Here is an 18,514-nt window from a genome sequence, read left to right as displayed (position 1 = left end):
CTAATCAAGCAAATGGAACAAAATTTGGCATGTGGGTGTTTTTGGAGGCATTATTTTTTTCTATGATGAATTGAAACCCCTCCCCACTTTAGGAAGGGGGGCTCCTATACAATGGAAATGCAAATTTCCTCATAACTCGAGAATTAATCAAGCAAATGAAACCAAATTTGGCATGTGAAAGTTTTCGAGGGCATGAATATTTTCTATGGTGAATTAGAACCCCTCCCCACTTTAAGAGGGGGGGGGGCTCCTATACCAACGAAATACAAATTTCCTCATAACTCGAGAACTAATCAAGCAAATGGAACCAAATTTATCATGTGGGTGTTTTTGTAGGCAAGAATATTTTCTATGGTATATTTTCTATGGATTTCCCAACTTTAAGAGGAGGGGGGGCTCCTATACAAATGAAAAACAAATTTCCTCATAACTCGAGAACTAATCAAGCAAATGGAACCAAATTTGACATGTAAGTGGTTTTGGACGCAAGATTTTTTTGTATGGTGAATTGAGACCCCTCTCTTCTTTAGAAAGCGAGTTATGGCCAGCCACGTAGCCAGAGGTGGGGGCCAGGAGCCCTATCTTGGCTCCTAATACATTATATGCATATCTTACTGCTTACAAATATAATACATTATAATACATTTAATGTATTGTATTTCTAAGCGCAAAAATATGCATATAAAACAGTTAAAATCAAAATTGGGCCCCCGGGCCCCCCCTTCTGGCTACGTGGCTGGTTATGGCCCATCTCCCCTTTAAGAGGGTGGGCTTCCATACAAATGAAATGCAAATTTCCTCTTATCTCGAGAACTAATCAATCGAATGGAACCAAATTTGGCATGTGGGAGTTTTAGATGGCAGAAGTTTTTTCTATGGTGAATTACGACCCCTTCCCCTTTTAAGAGGGGAGCTCCCATACAAATGAAATTCAAATTTCCTTATAACTTGAGAACTAATCAAGCAAATGGAACCAAATTTGGCATGTGGGAGATTTTGGAGTCTTGAATTTATTTTACGATAGTTAGAGACCTCTCACCCCTGTGGTAGGGGGATGTGGACTCTCATACAAATAAAACAGAAATTTGTGCGAAACTCAAAAACTAATCGAACTCGAGAAATTCGAGACTCTTCCATAAAACATTAGTCAATACAAGACCACAAAAACTATCTATAGTAACACTAGATCATTCAGGACGAGACGGTCGCGAGTGTTGCCGGTGACCCGCCGTCGGAAGCGCCGCCCACTGGGGGGCTTGCAAAACTCGAGATTGTGACAAAGATCATCCGAGATTCATGATTTATGTACAACACAGGTTAATTTGTGGCAATACGAAGTTTGTCGGGTCAGCTAGTATATTTATATAGTAGAAAGGCAAAACTTTTCGATTGAATCCCACTACTTAATATTTATTTGCGACAGATACGTAATTCGCCTACGACGTGCAGGCTTCATCAGGGTCTTATTTCAAAGCGTATACGTATCTGTCGCGAATATATATTAAATAGTGGAATTTAGTCGGTAAAAGTTTTTTTCTTTTTTCTAATTTCAGAGTTTGTATTCTACTAAGAGGCTTCAAAAACTTCAGACAATTGACATGTTTCTCACTTTTCTTGAATTTCAATGCAAATCTAAAAATTTCAAATTGTCATCACATACACACATACATACATACATACATACATACATACATACATACATACATACATACATACATACATACATACATGCATATATACATACATACATACATACATACATACATGGATGGTAAATGGTTGAATAATGCGCTCCAGAACTACCACGAAGTTCCACAGCCTCTTATTTAGCAACTCCTCTCTCTACCACGGGGAGGGTACCATCCAGGATACGTTCCTTAGTGGAAATCGGACAACCGGTGGAAACTAGGGTCGTATGCGGACAGAGAAGGGGGCACTCATGCGAAGGCTGAGTGTAAACTCTCCGCCTGCAAATGACGGATCTCGGTAGAAGCATGTTCGATGAACCTGAAAATACTGAGAACCTGAGCAGAGGGTCCAAAGCCGCCAAAGGAGGATGGTTTTAATAGTTGTTATCCATGGCTAAAAGTAAAAACAAGAATGGATAAACCCCTAATCCAAAGTGTCATGCGACCCGTGCCGAGGGATGAATGGTGGGGGGGGGTATCATAAATACTCAGCCTAAAACGGAGCCTGTGGAGTACCAGAGCGCCCTCCACAGTAAACAGCCCTTATCGCATCATGAGGGGCTCTGATGCGGCGGACTCTTCTTTCCCCTCAACTCGTGGGATTCTATATGAGCAATCAAAATAAAACATTAACTTCAGTGAGCGCGGACGGATTAGATAATCCGTTCGCAAGAAGTGGTATCCAGAGGTCTCCGCCGATGGATACCAGTAGAAGCGCCAGCGTAAGCGGAAAGGGAAACGGCACACCTGTCGCTCCAACTGCATCTACGCCGGACGCAGCAATGAACGGCCCGTCGCTAATAAAAGCAGGCAAGAGAGACATGCTACCAAGAGTGGTAGCGGCGCCTCATCAACTCGATGCCATTATCGAGTTCGTGGCAGGTCGCAGCACCTTAGCGAAGGACTTGAAACAAAGTCTGCTCATGCTTCCGAGCACCATGCGTGCTGCGACGAAGGAGCACAGCGAACTCGAAGCGCGAGTAAAGTGGCAGAGAAAGAGAAGGCGCTTGTATCGAGGTCTGCACAAACGGATGCCTGCCCGTCAATGGCTGACCATTCCGTGGCACTCGCGACTACGGAGCAGTCTAACGACAAGGCATCCACCAAACGCGCAAGGCAGTCCCCAGGGGAAGAAACCCCCACTGGTCCAAAGAAGCGCATGATAGCAGAGGGTTGTAAGCTAACCGAAGAACCTACTGAGGGTAACAAGACGCTGTCAACCCGACAGCGCTGTGCGCCCGACAACCAGTGGGAGTTGGTCAAAAAGAAGAAGGCCAGGAAGAAAGAGGAGGATTGAGCTCCACCGAAAGTGGCTAGGAAAAAAAGGAGCAAAGGTGATGCCATTATCCTCAAAACTGAGGGGCCGAAATATACGGAAGTTTTAAAGGCCATGAGAGGGCATGATCAGTTGAAGGGTCTTGGCGCGGATGTGCGGAGTATCCGCCGCTCTCGCACAGGCGACATGATTCTTGAACTCAAAAAGAATGCCACTGAAAAGGGTTCTGCTTACAAAGTGCTGGCAGAAAAGGTCCTTGGCGATAGCGTGCAGATCCGCGCACTAACGCCCGAGATGACTCTCCAGCTTAAAAACCTGGACGAGATCACCCAAGCGGGCGAACTAGCACGAGCTCTCAACGAGCAATGCTAAGTGGTGGTGACTACCGAGGCAGTTCGTCTACGTAAGGGACCGGCGGGAACCCAGGTAGCAACTATAAGACTTCCACTGGAATACGGAAATGCAGCCCTGAAAGTGGCTAAGCTGAAGGTGGGATGGTCCGTGTGCCCTCTGAGCGTGTTCCAGCAGCCGGAGGCCTGCTTCCGGTGCTTTGAGAGAGGGCACAGGTCCTGTCGCTGTGAGGGGCCAGACCGAAGCCACTTGTGTAGGAGATGTGGCGGTACGGGCCATATAGCGAGGGACTGTATTGCGCCACCCAAGTGCCTGATATGTACCGGCCAACGGGACGCTAAGCACACAACAGGAGGCCCGAAGTGCCCGGCACTCCGGCAGGCGCGCCGGCGACTAAAACACGGGCGTAATACAAGTAACGCAACTGAACTTGAACCACTGCCACGCGGCCCAGCAGCTGTTGTACCAAGCAGTTACTGAGTCATTGACGGACATTGCAATCATCTCGGACCCATACCGCATCCCTGCCGGAAACGGTAACTGGGTGTCGGATAGGTCCGGGACGGCGGCTATATGGACGACAAGCAGGTTCCCGGTTCAAGACGTTGTGTCAACTGCAGACGAGGGATTCGTGGTTGCCAAAGTGGGTGGAGTGTTCTACTGCAGCTGTTATGCTCCGCCGAGTTGGTCTATCGAGCAGTTTACGCGGATGGTAGATCGAGTATCAGTTGTGCTGACTGGTCTAAGGCCGTTGGTTGTGGCGGGCGACTTTAATGCTTGGGCGGTAGAGTGGGGAAGTCGTCGCACGAACCATAGGGGCCGGATTCTGCTTGAAGCTCTGGCAAAGCTCAACGTAGATCTGGTCAACGTCGGCACCACAAGTACCTTCAGTAGGAACGGTGCGGAGTCTATCATCGACGTGACATTCGGCAGTCCTGGTCTGATAGGAGACTGGAGGGTAGACAATGGCTACACTCACAGTGACCATCAGGCGGTCCGCTATGGTGTCGGTCAGATAACGAGGCAGCAGGCGGCGAGTAGAGCCGACACTCCAACCACCCGTGAATGGAAGACATCATACTTCGATCCCGAAGTATTTGTGGAAGCAATCCGAAGAGAGTGCGGTGATCGTGGTATGCCCGATCCGAACGCTGATCGTTTGGTTGAGGTACTGTTGCGAGCATGTGACGCTACCATGCCTAGGAAAGGTCGACATAGGTATGGCAGGTCACCGGCTTACTGGCGGACAGATGAAATTGCGGAATTCCGCAGAGCGTGCTTTCTTGCGAGGAGAATTATGCAAAGAGCTCGTTCGAACGAAGGCAGGGCTGAATGTCGAGTAGCACTTGCTGCTGCACGCGCAGCGCTTAAGAGTGGGATAAAAGCTAGTAAACGAGCCTGCTTTGAAAGGTTATGTACTAGTGCCAATGCGAACCCGTGGGGTGATGCCTACAGGGTCGTAATGGCAAATACCAAGGGAGTGATGGCGCCCTCAGAGCAATCGCCAGAGATGCTGGAGCGGATCATCGAGGGCCTCTTTCCGCGCCACGAGCCAAGGCCCTGGCCCCAGGCCGCTGAGTCGTCCCACGGCCGACGTTCCAGTATCTCAGACCATAGCGTAGGATGGTCGGCTTCTCAGCCGAACATCCAAAGTAACGTGGGCGACGGCGGTTTGGCGGTCGGGGACGAAGTGACGGTAACGAATGAGGAGCTCATTGAGATCGCTAAATCCCTAAAGGTGAGCAAGGCACCGGGGCCAGACGGAATCCCGAATATGGCCATTAAAGCGGCTATGTTAGAGGCTCCCGAGTTATTCGGGGCAGTAATGAGGAGATGCCTGGAAGCTGGCCACTTCCTGGACAGATGGAAGCGACAGAACCTCGTGCTGTTGCCGAAGCCGGCAAAACCTCCGGGTGTTCCCTCGTCATATAGGCCGATCTGTCTGCTCGATACTGTCGGTAAGGTGCTGGAGAAGGTTATCCTTAACAGACTCGTACAGTACACGGAGGGTACAAACGGTCTGTCAAGGAATCAATTCGGCTTCCGAAAAGGCAAATCTACGGTGGATGCAATCTTGTCTGTCACTAAGACAGCCGAGGTGGCAATCCAGCGCAAGAGGACAGGTATCCGTTATTGCGCAGTTGTCACGCTTGACGTGAGAAATGCGTTTAATAGCGCTAGCTGGGACTCCATAGCCAACTCGCTTCAGAAAGTCCAAGTGCCGGTATCGCTGTACAGGATTCTGGAAAATTATTTCCAGAATCGTGTGCTATGCTACAACACGGAGGAGGGTCAGAAGTGCGTTCCAATCACCGCAGGGGTCCCGCAAGGTTCCATACTGGGCCCGGTGTTGTGGAACGTCATGTATGACGAGGTGTTGAAGCTAAAGTTCCCGGTAGGGGTGGTGATAGTTGGCTTTGCGGACGATATCACCTTGGAAGTCTATGGTGAATCTATCAGAGAGGTTGAGTTGACGGCTGCCCACTCTATAAGCATTGTTGAAGATTGGATGCGATCCAGGAAACTGGAGCTAGCGCATCATAAAACGGAGGTTATCATGGTGAACAACCGCAAGTTGGTACAGCATGCAAAGATCAGCGTCGGGGACTGCACTATTTCGTCAACGCGGTCCTTAACACTAGATATACCAGCATTTTAAATATACCTATTTATACCAAAACCAGTCAAAATGACTGGTGGATAAGAAACGGTTGGTGAACGACTGGATAATGTGCAACATAAACCCTATAGTGGTCCTTAGCCTCTTATCCAGCAACTTTTATCTCCACCTCCTCGTGGTAGGGTAACCAACCTGTTTTGGACCTCATCTGCAGCTGTACATAATTGGGACACTTTCATTTGATTTTGCTGTAAGTGTCTAAATTATGTACAGCTACAGATGGGGTCCAAAATAGGTTGATTACCCTACCAGCCGGAATACGAGCAACCTTAGCAGAGGTAACCAACCCTGGTGGAAACTAAAGTCGTATACCGACAGGCAAGGAGGCACTGTCTTGTCTCGGCACTATACGATAACAGCCCCATCATGAGACTCGGCAGCATACCCCTAGTAAGGCAAGCTTTTTATATCTAAAATATGAAACAAGTATTTGGAATGGATGCTTCCTACCTGGAACTGTAAAACCAAATTTCGTGAATGGCGACAGAATGTTGCTCGTTCAGTTAGAACCGCAAAAGTTCGACATTGTGGCACTACAGGAGACCTGTCGCAAAGGCGGGAAGGTTTGGGGGATCCGTGGCGGCAAGGCCCAATTTTGCCAGATCGGTGGAGCAACCAACGAGCTGGGAACGGGCTTCGTAGTGATGGGCAGAATGCAGGATCGGGAGAGGATATGTGTGTTGAGGATAACAGGCCGCTTCTTCAACTACACCATCATAAACGTGCAGTGACCATACGAAGGTAGACCCGACGACGAGAAAAAAGCGTTCTATGTCCAGCTGGAGGCAGCATACGATAGCTGCTCGAGTGCTCGCCACGGGATATCATCGTCATTGGGGACATGAACGATCAGATCGACAGGGAAGCAATGTATAGTGATAAGGGCCAGCGATGCATCAACTTTGCAGCTTCCCGAGGCCTGGAGATCAGAAACACATTCTTTCCCCACATAGATCTACAAAACCACCAGGAGATCACCTGACCAACTAACATTGAACCTAATCGACCATATTCTCATCGAAGGTCGGGTTTTCTCGAACATCACCAACGTACGCTCCCTACGGGGTACGGATATCGACTCAGATCATTATCTAGTAGCAGTACACGTGCGCTCAAAATTATCGACGGTATATACCTCACGATAAAGCCACCCTCGGTTAAACAGTCGATAATAAGCAACCCGCAATGTGCTGAAAACTACGCGCATACTATGCGCCTTCGTCTGTGGCCGGGTGCTTCGACCCTCGAAGATAAATGGAGCAAGATACGTTCGGCCATCAGTGAGGCCGCAAAACGCCAGAAGGAGAGCTAGAACCACTATTTCAGACTAGTGAGATGCGCAAGTTCTATGAGAAGGTGATCCGAACTCGTAAAGGATACACACCGAGGCCTGATATGTGTAGGAACGAGCAGGGAAACCTGGCCACAAACGAGCGCGAGGTGGTTGGTGAGTGGAATCAGTTCTTTGATAGGGATCTCAATTGCTGATATAGCAAAAGGAAATGGAGTAAAAGTGAACGTATGAGAGCCTAAGGGCGTTTCGACTTCCGATCTCAAAGAGATCCGGCGAGAAATCGGTCAGCTGAAGAATAGAACCGCCGAAAAGGACCGACTCTCGACAAAACTCTACAAAAATGGCCAAGAACCATTAGGAACGGCATTTCACTGAATAATTTCATGCTTCGGACTCACCGTTCTCCCGAAATGCTACATTTCTTCATAGAATCTTACACCAGTCATTTTGACTGGTGATGGTATAAATGGCAAAAACAAAAATTATATTTGTTACTAATATATATGAAGTAACATTAAGTTCATAAAATCTATTCTCTACTTATAGCTACAAAAGTCATAACATCGTTACTAAAATCAAATGTTAGATGTTGTAGAAATTTCAAATTGAAATTGCACGACCAGTCAAAATGACTGGTCTGGTATATCTAGTGTTAAAACTTCTGGGAGTCATGGTCGACGACAAGCTCAAGTTCGGGAGTCACGTCGACTATGCCTGCAAGAATCTGCCACAAAAGACGATCATTAAGACTGTCGCAGTGGCCTTTTAACCCAATGCCCTTCTGGCATACAAAAAAAAAAAAAAAATGCCTGCAAGAAGGCTTCCACAGCTATTTCGGCATTGTCTCGTATGATGTCTAATAGCTCTGCGGTATATGGCAGCAAGCGAAGGCTATTAGCCAACGTGGTCCAGTCTATACTCAGGTATGGCGGACCGGTGTGGTCATCGGCGTTAGGTACCAAAAGCTATCTAGCAAAGCTGGAAAGCATCTATCGTCTCATGTGCTTAAAAGTGGCGAGTGCGTATCGCACAGTTTCACATGACGCAATCTGCGTCTTAGCAGGTATGATGCCTATTGGCATTATCATCAGCGAAGACGTAGAGTGCTTCAACCAACGTGGAACTAGACCACATGGCAGCGGGCATGGTCTAATTCCACAAAAGGTCGGTGGACACATCGACTTATCCCGGAACTATCCGGGTGGGTCAACAGGCGCCACGGCGAGGTCAACTTCCACCTGACACAGATTCTGTCAGGGCATGGTTGCTTCAGACAGTATCTGCATAAGTTTGGGCATGCGGAGTCCCCCGCGTGTCCCGAATGCGTGGATGTTGAGAAAACGGCAGAACATGCTTTCTTCATATGCCCTCGTTTCGCGGGCGCGAAAAGCAACATGATGGCAGTGAGCGGACAGGACACTACCCCGGATAACTTAGTCCAAAGGATGTGTTCCAGCTCGGACGTCTGGGGGAGCGGTCAATGCGGCTGCTACCCAGATTGTACTCGAGCTACAAAGCCACTGGAGAGCCGATTAACGGCGAATAAACAGCCTAACTACCATATTCCAGTAGTTATCTAAGCGAGTGCATTAAGCACAATAGCCCCTCCCAGAAGTAATACCGATAAGGTGGTGCCAGGGGGGATTGAGGCTGGAGACTCGAGTAGGGTTTTAGTGGGTCGGGATCCTCACGCCCCATTAGGGGGGTAGGGATACCTAAGCCCCACTCCCTGAGTTATCTTCTCAGGTGTCTGATAGTACCGTATCTTCTAAGGTGCTCAGAAGATTTCCCAACTCATAAAAAAAAACATACATACATATATACATACATACATATATACATACATAATACATACATACATACATAATACATACATACATACATACATACATACATACATACATACATACATACATACATACATACATACATACATACATACATACATACATACATACATACATACATACATACATACATACATACATACATACATACATACATACATACATACATACATACATACATACATACATACATACATACATACATATATACATACATACATACATACATACATACATACATACTTACATACATACTTACATACATACTTACATACATACTTACATACATACTTACATACATACTTACATACATACTTACATACATACTTACATACATACTTACATACATACTTACATACATACTTACATACATACTTACATACATACTTACATACATACTTACATACATACTTACTTTTACATACATACTTACATACATACATGGCCGGTGAAGGCCCTATCCCAGGTTATGGTGTCGATCAAAATCAGTTGGCTATATACGACCCTATATAGCCATTAAAATGGGAGCGGGAACTCTTATCCCTACCTCCACGCGGTGCCGGCTGGGACGCAACCGGGCATAGGGTCGACCATATACCAGTCTTTGGTTGCACCCTCGGTTGTGTGCTAACAGGGAAAGGGGCACGTAGTGCCTTCGGACGGCGTAGTGCAGTGGTGTAAAGACGCGGGTTTAGCTCGAGTCCCATGAGCCAGCTGCAGACGTCGTAGTGTCCTGTTATAGCTCAGGACTAAAAACCTAAAAGCCATGTCAGGAGTGCCGTGGGCACATTAGGATCGGTTCCAGGAAGATCCTAATTATGGTATACTGGAATGGCGGGAAAACGATCGGATTAGACGTTATAGGGCTGACGGCTGTGCTATTCTGCTACCTTAGGTAAGGAAGGGTGACACCTTCCCGAAACGGCGAGTAGGCTAATGGTACAGCTGCCATCCGTCCCACTAAAACCGTGGCTGGTCCCTAGGTACGTTCAAAACTCGTCACTCACGTCTAAGTGCGGTGGTGTAGGCTCAGATGATATATTCCTGACTAACGCTGATCGGATGCTGACATCCATATCCCCATGAAGGATAGGGGGGAGTGGCCCTAGCCATGGCCTCCCTGCTTGCATAGATCACCATGGGATCGTAAAGGCGACTACACAAATACGAGCGGAGATAGCGGCCTAGAGTTGGGACCCAACAGAAATGATTAATTCGACCAACCAACACAATGAAGAAGGAGATAGCGGCACGAAGGAGGGACCCAAGAGTATGAAACAAAAAACACCTGAAAACAAAAACAACAACGGCTGTACGCCACAGGAGGAGACGAACGTGTTTGCGAGAAGTGGCAAACTCAAAAGGGAGAGATGCTTTTTGAACTGAAAAAGGATCCATCGGTTAAGAGCGCAGCTTTCAAGGATATTGTTGCCAAAGCACTTGGAGATGAAGCGAACGTGAAAGCGCTTTCCCAAGAAACCGTGATCGAGTGCAGGGACCTGGACGAGATCACGACAGAACAGGAGTTAAGGAATGCGTTGAAGGTACAGTGCGAATTGGGCGACGTGCCGATGGTAATCCGACTCAGAAAGGCATATGGTGGGACGCAGACGGCGATTCGTCTCTCAGCGGTACCAGCGCCCAAGCTACTGATGAAGGGTAAAATTAAAGATGGCTGGTTAGTGTGTGTTCTGAAAGCCATCCCTCGCGTGACGAAGGAAATGGAACTTAGTTTCAGGTGCTGGGGCTTCGGCCATCAGGCGCGTAACTGTGGAGGTCCGGATAGATCCAGATCGTGTCGGAAATGCGGCGAGAATGGCCATTTTGCAAGCGACTGCGCAAAGCCACCGAAGTGTATGCTCTGCAATAATTCAGAGAGAAATGAGCACACGACGGGAGGCTTCCAATGCCCAGCGTATAAAAGCGTGACCCAGATTAATCGCAATCATTGCGACATAGCACAACAACTGTTGTGGCAGTCGACAACGGAGTCGTTGTGCGACGTCGCGATAATTGCAGAGCCGTACCGAATTCCTCCCGGTAACGGTAACTGGGCTGCTGATAAAGCAACAATTTCCCATTGAGGAGGTGGTTTCTAGTTCGTATGAAGGTTTCGTGATTGTTAAAATCAACGGAATCTACGTATGCAGCTGTTACGCACCCCCAAGATGGACCATGGAGCAGTTCCACCAGATGCTGGACGCGCTGACCGAAAAACTCATCGGGTGAAGGCCGATCATCGTTGCGGGAGACTTTAACGCTTGGGCTGTGGAGTGGGGGAGCAGATGCTCCAACGCCAGAGGATACAGTCTGTTAGACGCCCTGGCTAAGGTGGAAATTGCACTGTTCATCGAAGGTATCGTTAGCACCTTTCGTAAAGACGGTCGCGAATCCATCATTGATGTCACTTTTAGCAGTCCATCCCTGATGCCGAACATAAATTGGAGGGTCTGCGAAGGGTATACCCATAGCGATCACCAGGCGATAAAATTTAGTATCGGCCGGCGAAATCCGGCGATAAGACAGAGAGCCAGAACCTGCAAGCGGAAGTGAAAGACGACGGCCTTTGACAGGGATCTTTTCGTCGAGGCACTCCGGGTGGACGGTGGAAGATCGATCTTGAATGAGAACGAGTTGACAGATATATTGGTCAGGGCATGTGATGCTAGCATGCCCAGAAAACAGGAACCGAGAAAAGGATCGGTTTATTGATGGAATACAGCAATTAGCAACCATCGTGCTAGTTGTCTTAGAGCCAGAAGACGCGTCCAAAGAGCAAGAACTGAAGCAGATCGGGAAGAACGTAGCGTGGCGTTTAGAGTGGCCAGGGCTGCATTGAAACGGGAGATAAAATAAAGTAAACGCAACTGCTTCAAGGAGCTGTGCCGAGAAGTAGACGCCAACCCCTGGGGTGACGCATACCGACTCGTTATGGCGAAAGTAAAAGGTCCTGTGATAATTGAGGAGTTGTGTCCGAATAAGCTGACGGTTATCGTGGAGGAACTTTTTCCGACGCACGCCCCTACGATGTGGTCAACAATACCGTACGGTCCAGAAGAGAGGGCAAGCGCTGATGGTCTGCAAGTCTCAATCGATGAAATAGTGACAGTGGCAAGACAGCTAAAAATGAAGAAAGCCCCTGGTCCTGATGGGATTCCTAACGTGGCTCTTAAGGCAGCAATACAAGCTTTCCCGGATTTGTTCAGGACCGTGCTGCAGAAATGCTTAGAAGATGGTAGCTTCCCGGAACGATGGATGATCCAGAAGCTAGTGCTGTTGCCGAAGCCAGGGAGGCCTGCGTGGGATCCATACAGGCCGATATGTCTACTGGATACCTGCGGAAAACTCCTGGAGAGGATAATGCTGAATAGGCTTACGAGGTATACAGAAGGTGAACACGGTCTGTCAAACATGCAGTTTGGGTTCCGGAAAAGGAAGTCCACAGTGGATGCAATTCGGACAGTGATCGAGCGAGCCGAGAAGTCGTCCAAACAGACACGAAGAGGAGATCGTTTTTGCGCCGTTGTAACGATCGACGTAAAAAATGCCTTCAACAGCGCCAGTTGGGAGGCCATTGCTGAATAGCTGCATAGAATGTATGTCCCAGGATATCTATGCAGAATACTGAGGAGTTACTTCAAGAATCGGACGCTTATTTACGAGACCGCCAAGGGGCGCAAGACGATGAACATTACGTCTAGAGTCCCACAAGGCTCCATCCTTGGCCCAACGCTCTGGCACGGGATGTACAATCGATTAGAACTATCGAGAACTGGATGCATGGTGCTAAGCTACAAATCGTCCACCGTAAAACGGAGGTTCTGCTGGTTAGCAACTGTAAAGCCGTACAACATGCAGTCATCACCGTCGGAGAGCACATTATCACTTCAACGCGCGTGGTCAAGCATCTGGGAGTAATGATAGACGACCGGTTGAATTTCAACTGCCACGTCGACTACGCTTGCGAGAAGGCGGCGAAGGCTATCAATGCGATAGCCAGAATCATGCCGAATTGTTACGGGCCGAGTAGTAGTAAGCGGAGACTGCTGGCTAGTGTGCCATCATCGATACTGCGGTATGGAGGTCCAGCCTGGATCGCAGCACTACGATCGAAGCGGAATCGCATGAAGCTGAATAGTACCTTCCGACTCATGGCTGTAAGAGTTGCCAGTGCATCAGCATCATGCTCGTGGAAGATAACGACTGCTACGGACAAAGAAACGTCAGAGGAGCCCGGAAGCTGGCGAGAGAAGAGTCGCTGAGCAAATGGCAGCAAGAGTGGGATAGGGCCGACAATGGTAGATGGACGCACCGACTCATACCGGTTTTGTCAACCTGGTTGAGCAGGAAACATGGAGACGTCGGGTTCCACTTGATACAGTTTCTCTCGGGTCACGGTTGCTTCAGGCAATACCTGCACCGGTTCGAGCACGCTGCGACACCATTCTGCCCGGAATGCAGAGACGGTAGAAACACCACAGCATGTGTTTTTGAATGTCCTCGATTTGCCGCGATACGAAGGGAGATGCCGCCCCTGACGGTGGAGAACATAGTAGGCGCAATGTGTCGGGAAGAAAGCGTGTGGAATGCCGTCACCGGCGTTGTAGCACAGATTATGTTGCAACTACAACGACAGTGGAGAAACGACCAGCGAACTACCAATCTCGATTAGCAGACAATCTTCACAGACGCATCGGTGAAGTAACGAGCGTGATGGAGCAAACCAAGCTTGGACAGAAACGCTACGATAGATGTTATGTTGGTCGCTATCCCTGGATCGGTTCGCGTCTTGATAGGTGAAGTGGTAGTGTGGTGGCGAACTCGACGGAGCAGTACTGAGCCCAACAAGAAACCCTGCGAGAGTGGCCGTGAGGAGATGGAAGTCATGACGGTCGCCATCTCTGGATCGGTACACGTCTCGACAGGTGCAAGGAAAGTGGACGGTGAAAGAGCATGTAGTAGCATCAAGGATGGCAGAACGCTGTGAGGGTGCCTGTGAAGGAGTGGACGTTATGACGGTCGCCACCTCCGAATCGGTTCACGTCTCGACAGGTGTAGCAAAGATTATGTTGCAACTGCAACGACAGTGGAAAAATGACCAGCGAACTACCAATTCCGATTAGCGGAATCTCCTTAAGGGGACATGAACGACCAAAAATTTTGAAAAAAAAAATCATTATTTTTTTGTTTCAGATTTTGATTCTGCAGTCTTTTCCGCTTATTTTGATACTAAATTTGTAATGATCCGACCACGGGAAGTGGCCGAAAAACGATCATACACATAAGCATTCCAATGCGGCGTAGAACAACTTCGACAGAATAAAACGCCGCTCCTAAAAAACCCGGATTTTTAAACTTTATGTACCTTTTTCTCAGAAACTACACAACGTATTAGAACAAACTTTTTTTGTTTTATTGGTAGTAGCTTGGCAAAGACTTTTATAACTTTTCAGTTTCGTAAACAAAATACAGCTTGAGAAAAACGAAAAAGAAGAAAAATAGATGACTGAAAAAATAAAATTTTGTCTTCTTTTTCTTTTTTCTCTGGCAGTGTTTCGTTTACAAACCTCAAAAGTTATAAAAGTCTTTGTCAAGTTATTACCAACAAAACAAAAAAAGTTTGTTCCAATACATTGTGTAGTTTCTGAGAAAAAGGTACATAAAGTTTGAAAATCTTGGTTTTCCAGGAGCGGCGTTTTATTCCGCCGAAGTTGTTCCACGCCGGACTGAAATGCTTATGTGTATGATCGTTTTTCGGCCACTTCCCGTGGTCGGATCATTACAAATTTAGTATCAAAATAAACGGAAAAGACTGCAGAATCAAAATGTGAAATAAAAAAGTAATGATTTTTTTTTATTTTAGTCGTTCATGTCCCCTTAAACCCCAGATTTTCAGAGAAGGCGATTAACTAATAATCGTATTAAGACATTAGTAAGAAATGACAATCTGACAAAGACTCAAAATTTATTATTGGCTACACGTTGAAGACATGTCAGTTCAAAAGTTGGTTTGTCAATTCCCAATACCCAATGGTTGAATTGGTGGAAGTTGCTTCGAACCTTGTCTCATAAATTCTGCTGATTGTTAACTTATTTTTTGTAAAAATTGAATTCGATGGCATAAACAGCATCTTATTTTAGTCTGCTGTCTAATTACAGTGGACTCTCGGAAAAGTTAACTCTCTGAAAAGTTAATTGTTCAGAAAAGTTAAGCGAATATTAGCTCTCAGACAACACTCCAAAAAGTTAATTTTTGTCTTAACTTTTCTGAGAGTTCGAATTTATTAGTTTTCCAAACGTTCGTTCACACACGTGTGGTTACCTTTTATGTTTATTTCTCATTTTTCGGTTGATTGTCGCCTTTTCACAGTTTCATACAGAGTCGCATCATAACTTGGATTAAATTAAACTCATGTATCTGACAGTTCAATACCTCCACATAGTTCCCTCATGATTTTTGATAACATACTGGAAAAGCGCAAACTCAGATTGATTTTGAAATGCAAAAGAAGGAACAGCAGAGAACAAAAAATAAGCACGAATCTTATCAAAACGAACCCGTAGACTACGAAAAAACAAAAGTAAGCTAGTATAGCCGACTATTTTAAACTTACTGAAACGAACTAAATATTCTTTCATAAAGATCTTGCTACATATTTCTTTCCATTACAACTTCCAGATTCATAAAAATGTATTTTCTATATCCTAGAATGTATTTTTCGCTTTTGTATTTATCATTTTCAATGACTTCTAGGACTACTCAGAAAAGTTAATAGCTCGGAAAAGTTAATCGACCCATTCCCCGATCGATTAACTTTTCCGAGAGTCTACTGTATATGCAATATACACTCAAAAAATCGACACGTCACATCCACGTGAAAAATCACGTAAACTTCTGTACAGCAACTTACGTGAACTTCATGTACTAGTTCATGGGAAAATTAATAAAACTTACTAGGATCGCACGTAAACTGGTTAGTATGAGTGCGAGTTACCAACAATTCACGTAAATGTTACATGAAAAGTGTGATGGGTGAGAATTACGTATGTTTTCACGTAAACTTGACGTGCTGATTTTTTTGAGTGTACGTTAAAACATTCCTGAGAACAGAATGCTGAAATGATGATGCTGAAATATGTCATTGTTCTATGTAACGCTCTCAAACACTTTTTATTCGCTTTAGTACTTTCGTCCCATTATCATCATCCTATTCTGTATGCTGGTTCTTAAGTTAACCAACAACAGTCATGCAATGTTTTTTTTATTTGATTCATAAATTGATTGATAAAAATTAAGCGAAATAATTGCCATTGCAGAGTCTCAATAACTGTACTTCGCAAACTACGTTAGTATCAATTACTGATCCAGTTAGCTTCATTATTTCACAAAATGAATTGACGTGTTAATTTCATTTCTAACCTCCCTCAAATATGTGAAAATACTAATAAAAGTACCCACTTGCCTTGAATCAATTATATGAAATTTATATGAATTTCGTTACTGACACTTTAGGCTTGAGCTTAGGTTTATCAATAAGTTATACCTACAACACATTACATAATGCTGATTATTTTCTGATCTTGCAAGGTCACTAAAATGGTTAATAGCAAGAATAGGAATCCCTCTTTGTTACATGTGGCGATTTCAATGGAGGTAACATGTGTTTGTTTACCGCGGTAACGGCGCTGTTAAAAATCGTACGTGGTATCGATCGATGATCATAGTAGCCAGTAAGGCGTGGTACACAAATTACGTAACGCAAAAAATCCGGATTTTTTACCCCCTCCCTCCCCTATCTAACGATAAGTAACGCTTGGCATAACCCCCCCATTAAGTTACGTAACGTTGGCCAAACCCCCTCCCCCCTTGACATTGAAAAAAATTCACATAAATCGAGTAATTTTTTATTTTAATGAATTGAACAAAATCATGTTAAAACAACAATCAGGCACTGAGCCATGTTGAGGTCAATTGGTTTTCAACCATAACATTGTGTCGCCAGCAATAAATTGGACTTCTGGAAAAACGGTAAACGATTTTTCTTCCGTACCATACATTAAACCTAGTGTCGGAAGTAGTGCGCTATAGCAAATGAGACGTGCTATACAGCGCTCTACTTCCGACACTAGGTTTAATGTACGGTACGGAAGAAAAATGGTTTGCCGTTTTTTCGGAAGACTAATTTTTGTCCAATAACAATATTTGGAAATGTAGTGGGATCGTCTTCATAAGCTACAAACTAGAATTTTAAATCTGAATCTCCATCAGTCTAAATCAATTCACTGTTTCACACCATCAACACGTCCTTTCTTCGTTTTGCAGCTGTTTTTTGGTATTCATAATTTTGTTACGTAACTATTCTTCGGACTCCCCCCCCCCCTATGTAACAAAAAGTAACGCAAACTGGACCCCCCTCCCTCCCCTCCAAGCGTTACGTAATTTGTGTACGAAGCCTAATATAGCGCATTCAATGTGTTGCAGGCTTTATATGGAAAACTAATTTTTCGAGTTTTCCAATCTCTTCAGTAAATTTTCCAATTTTTCTCGCCGTAAAAACATAGCGGTGGTGCAAACGAACACAATGAAAGAAAGACCACTCAAATCGGACACTCCGTTCTCAAGTGATGCGCGGTCGAACTTTTTCACTCCTCTTTTATATACAAGAAGATATTTATACAGTAGTAGCGCAAAAAGATAAAAATCCATACGGGACTGTTATGCTTTTATGGGCAGCAAACTTTCTGGTACAGTGGAACCGTCTTCGAACTGACCGGACCGGAACGAAGCGGTCTCAATAGCAAGCAAGGCATGGCGAATGGTCTTTATCGTGATTCTTAAGCCATCCGCAAATTTTTTTGCGTTCTGGTTTTAACTGTCCGGGGTTACAAAAATACTTTAAAACATAAAATAATATATACTTACTTGCAGATTGAGCATTTCATCATATTGACTCTAAATGGAACAGAGCTTTGTTTATACGGAATATGACACACTGTACAGTTGTTACTTAATTGAATTGTTTTCATATTAATGTCTGATGTTTTTATGTGTGTTTTATGCTCGTTAGTTAAGCCAGACAAATTGACATCTAACTCATGGCTTTTTTGAATTTCTGAAGAATCTAAGCATTTTATCGATGAGCTCACGTTACTTGTAATGTTCATATCTTTTTCAAATTCTTGGTCATCCATTGAAGATGTCATAGTCTCTTTATTACCGATCGTACATTGAGGTTTAATTAAATTATTCGATTCAACATTCACTTCTCCACACTGCAGATTAATAATTGCTGCTGTTCCGACTGCTGATAATACGCAAACGTCTTCCCTATTATATCCATAACAATAAGATGTAAGTATAATTCTCAGTAATTATTA

General features: G+C 45.4%; 1 protein-coding gene across 3 annotated transcripts in view; it reads right to left on the bottom strand.

Annotated features, from left to right (window-relative positions):
* Nucleotides 1-18,514, bottom strand: part of LOC128744567 (C2 domain-containing protein 5) — a 255,968-nt gene that overhangs the window by 172,668 nt on the left and 64,786 nt on the right. For all 3 annotated transcript variants that reach the window (XM_053841668.1, XM_053841669.1, XM_053841670.1), the window contains exon 10: nt 18,060-18,464. In XM_053841668.1, coding sequence (XP_053697643.1) covers nt 18,060-18,464 — 405 coding nt within the window. The remainder of the gene's footprint in view (nt 1-18,059; nt 18,465-18,514) is intronic.

Source organism: Sabethes cyaneus, chromosome 3, assembly GCF_943734655.1.
Source record: "Sabethes cyaneus chromosome 3, idSabCyanKW18_F2, whole genome shotgun sequence".
Taxonomy (NCBI): Eukaryota; Metazoa; Arthropoda; class Insecta; order Diptera; family Culicidae; genus Sabethes; species Sabethes cyaneus.
The sequence above is the reverse complement of the archived record's forward strand: the minus strand, read 5'-3'. Positions and strand labels throughout refer to the sequence as shown.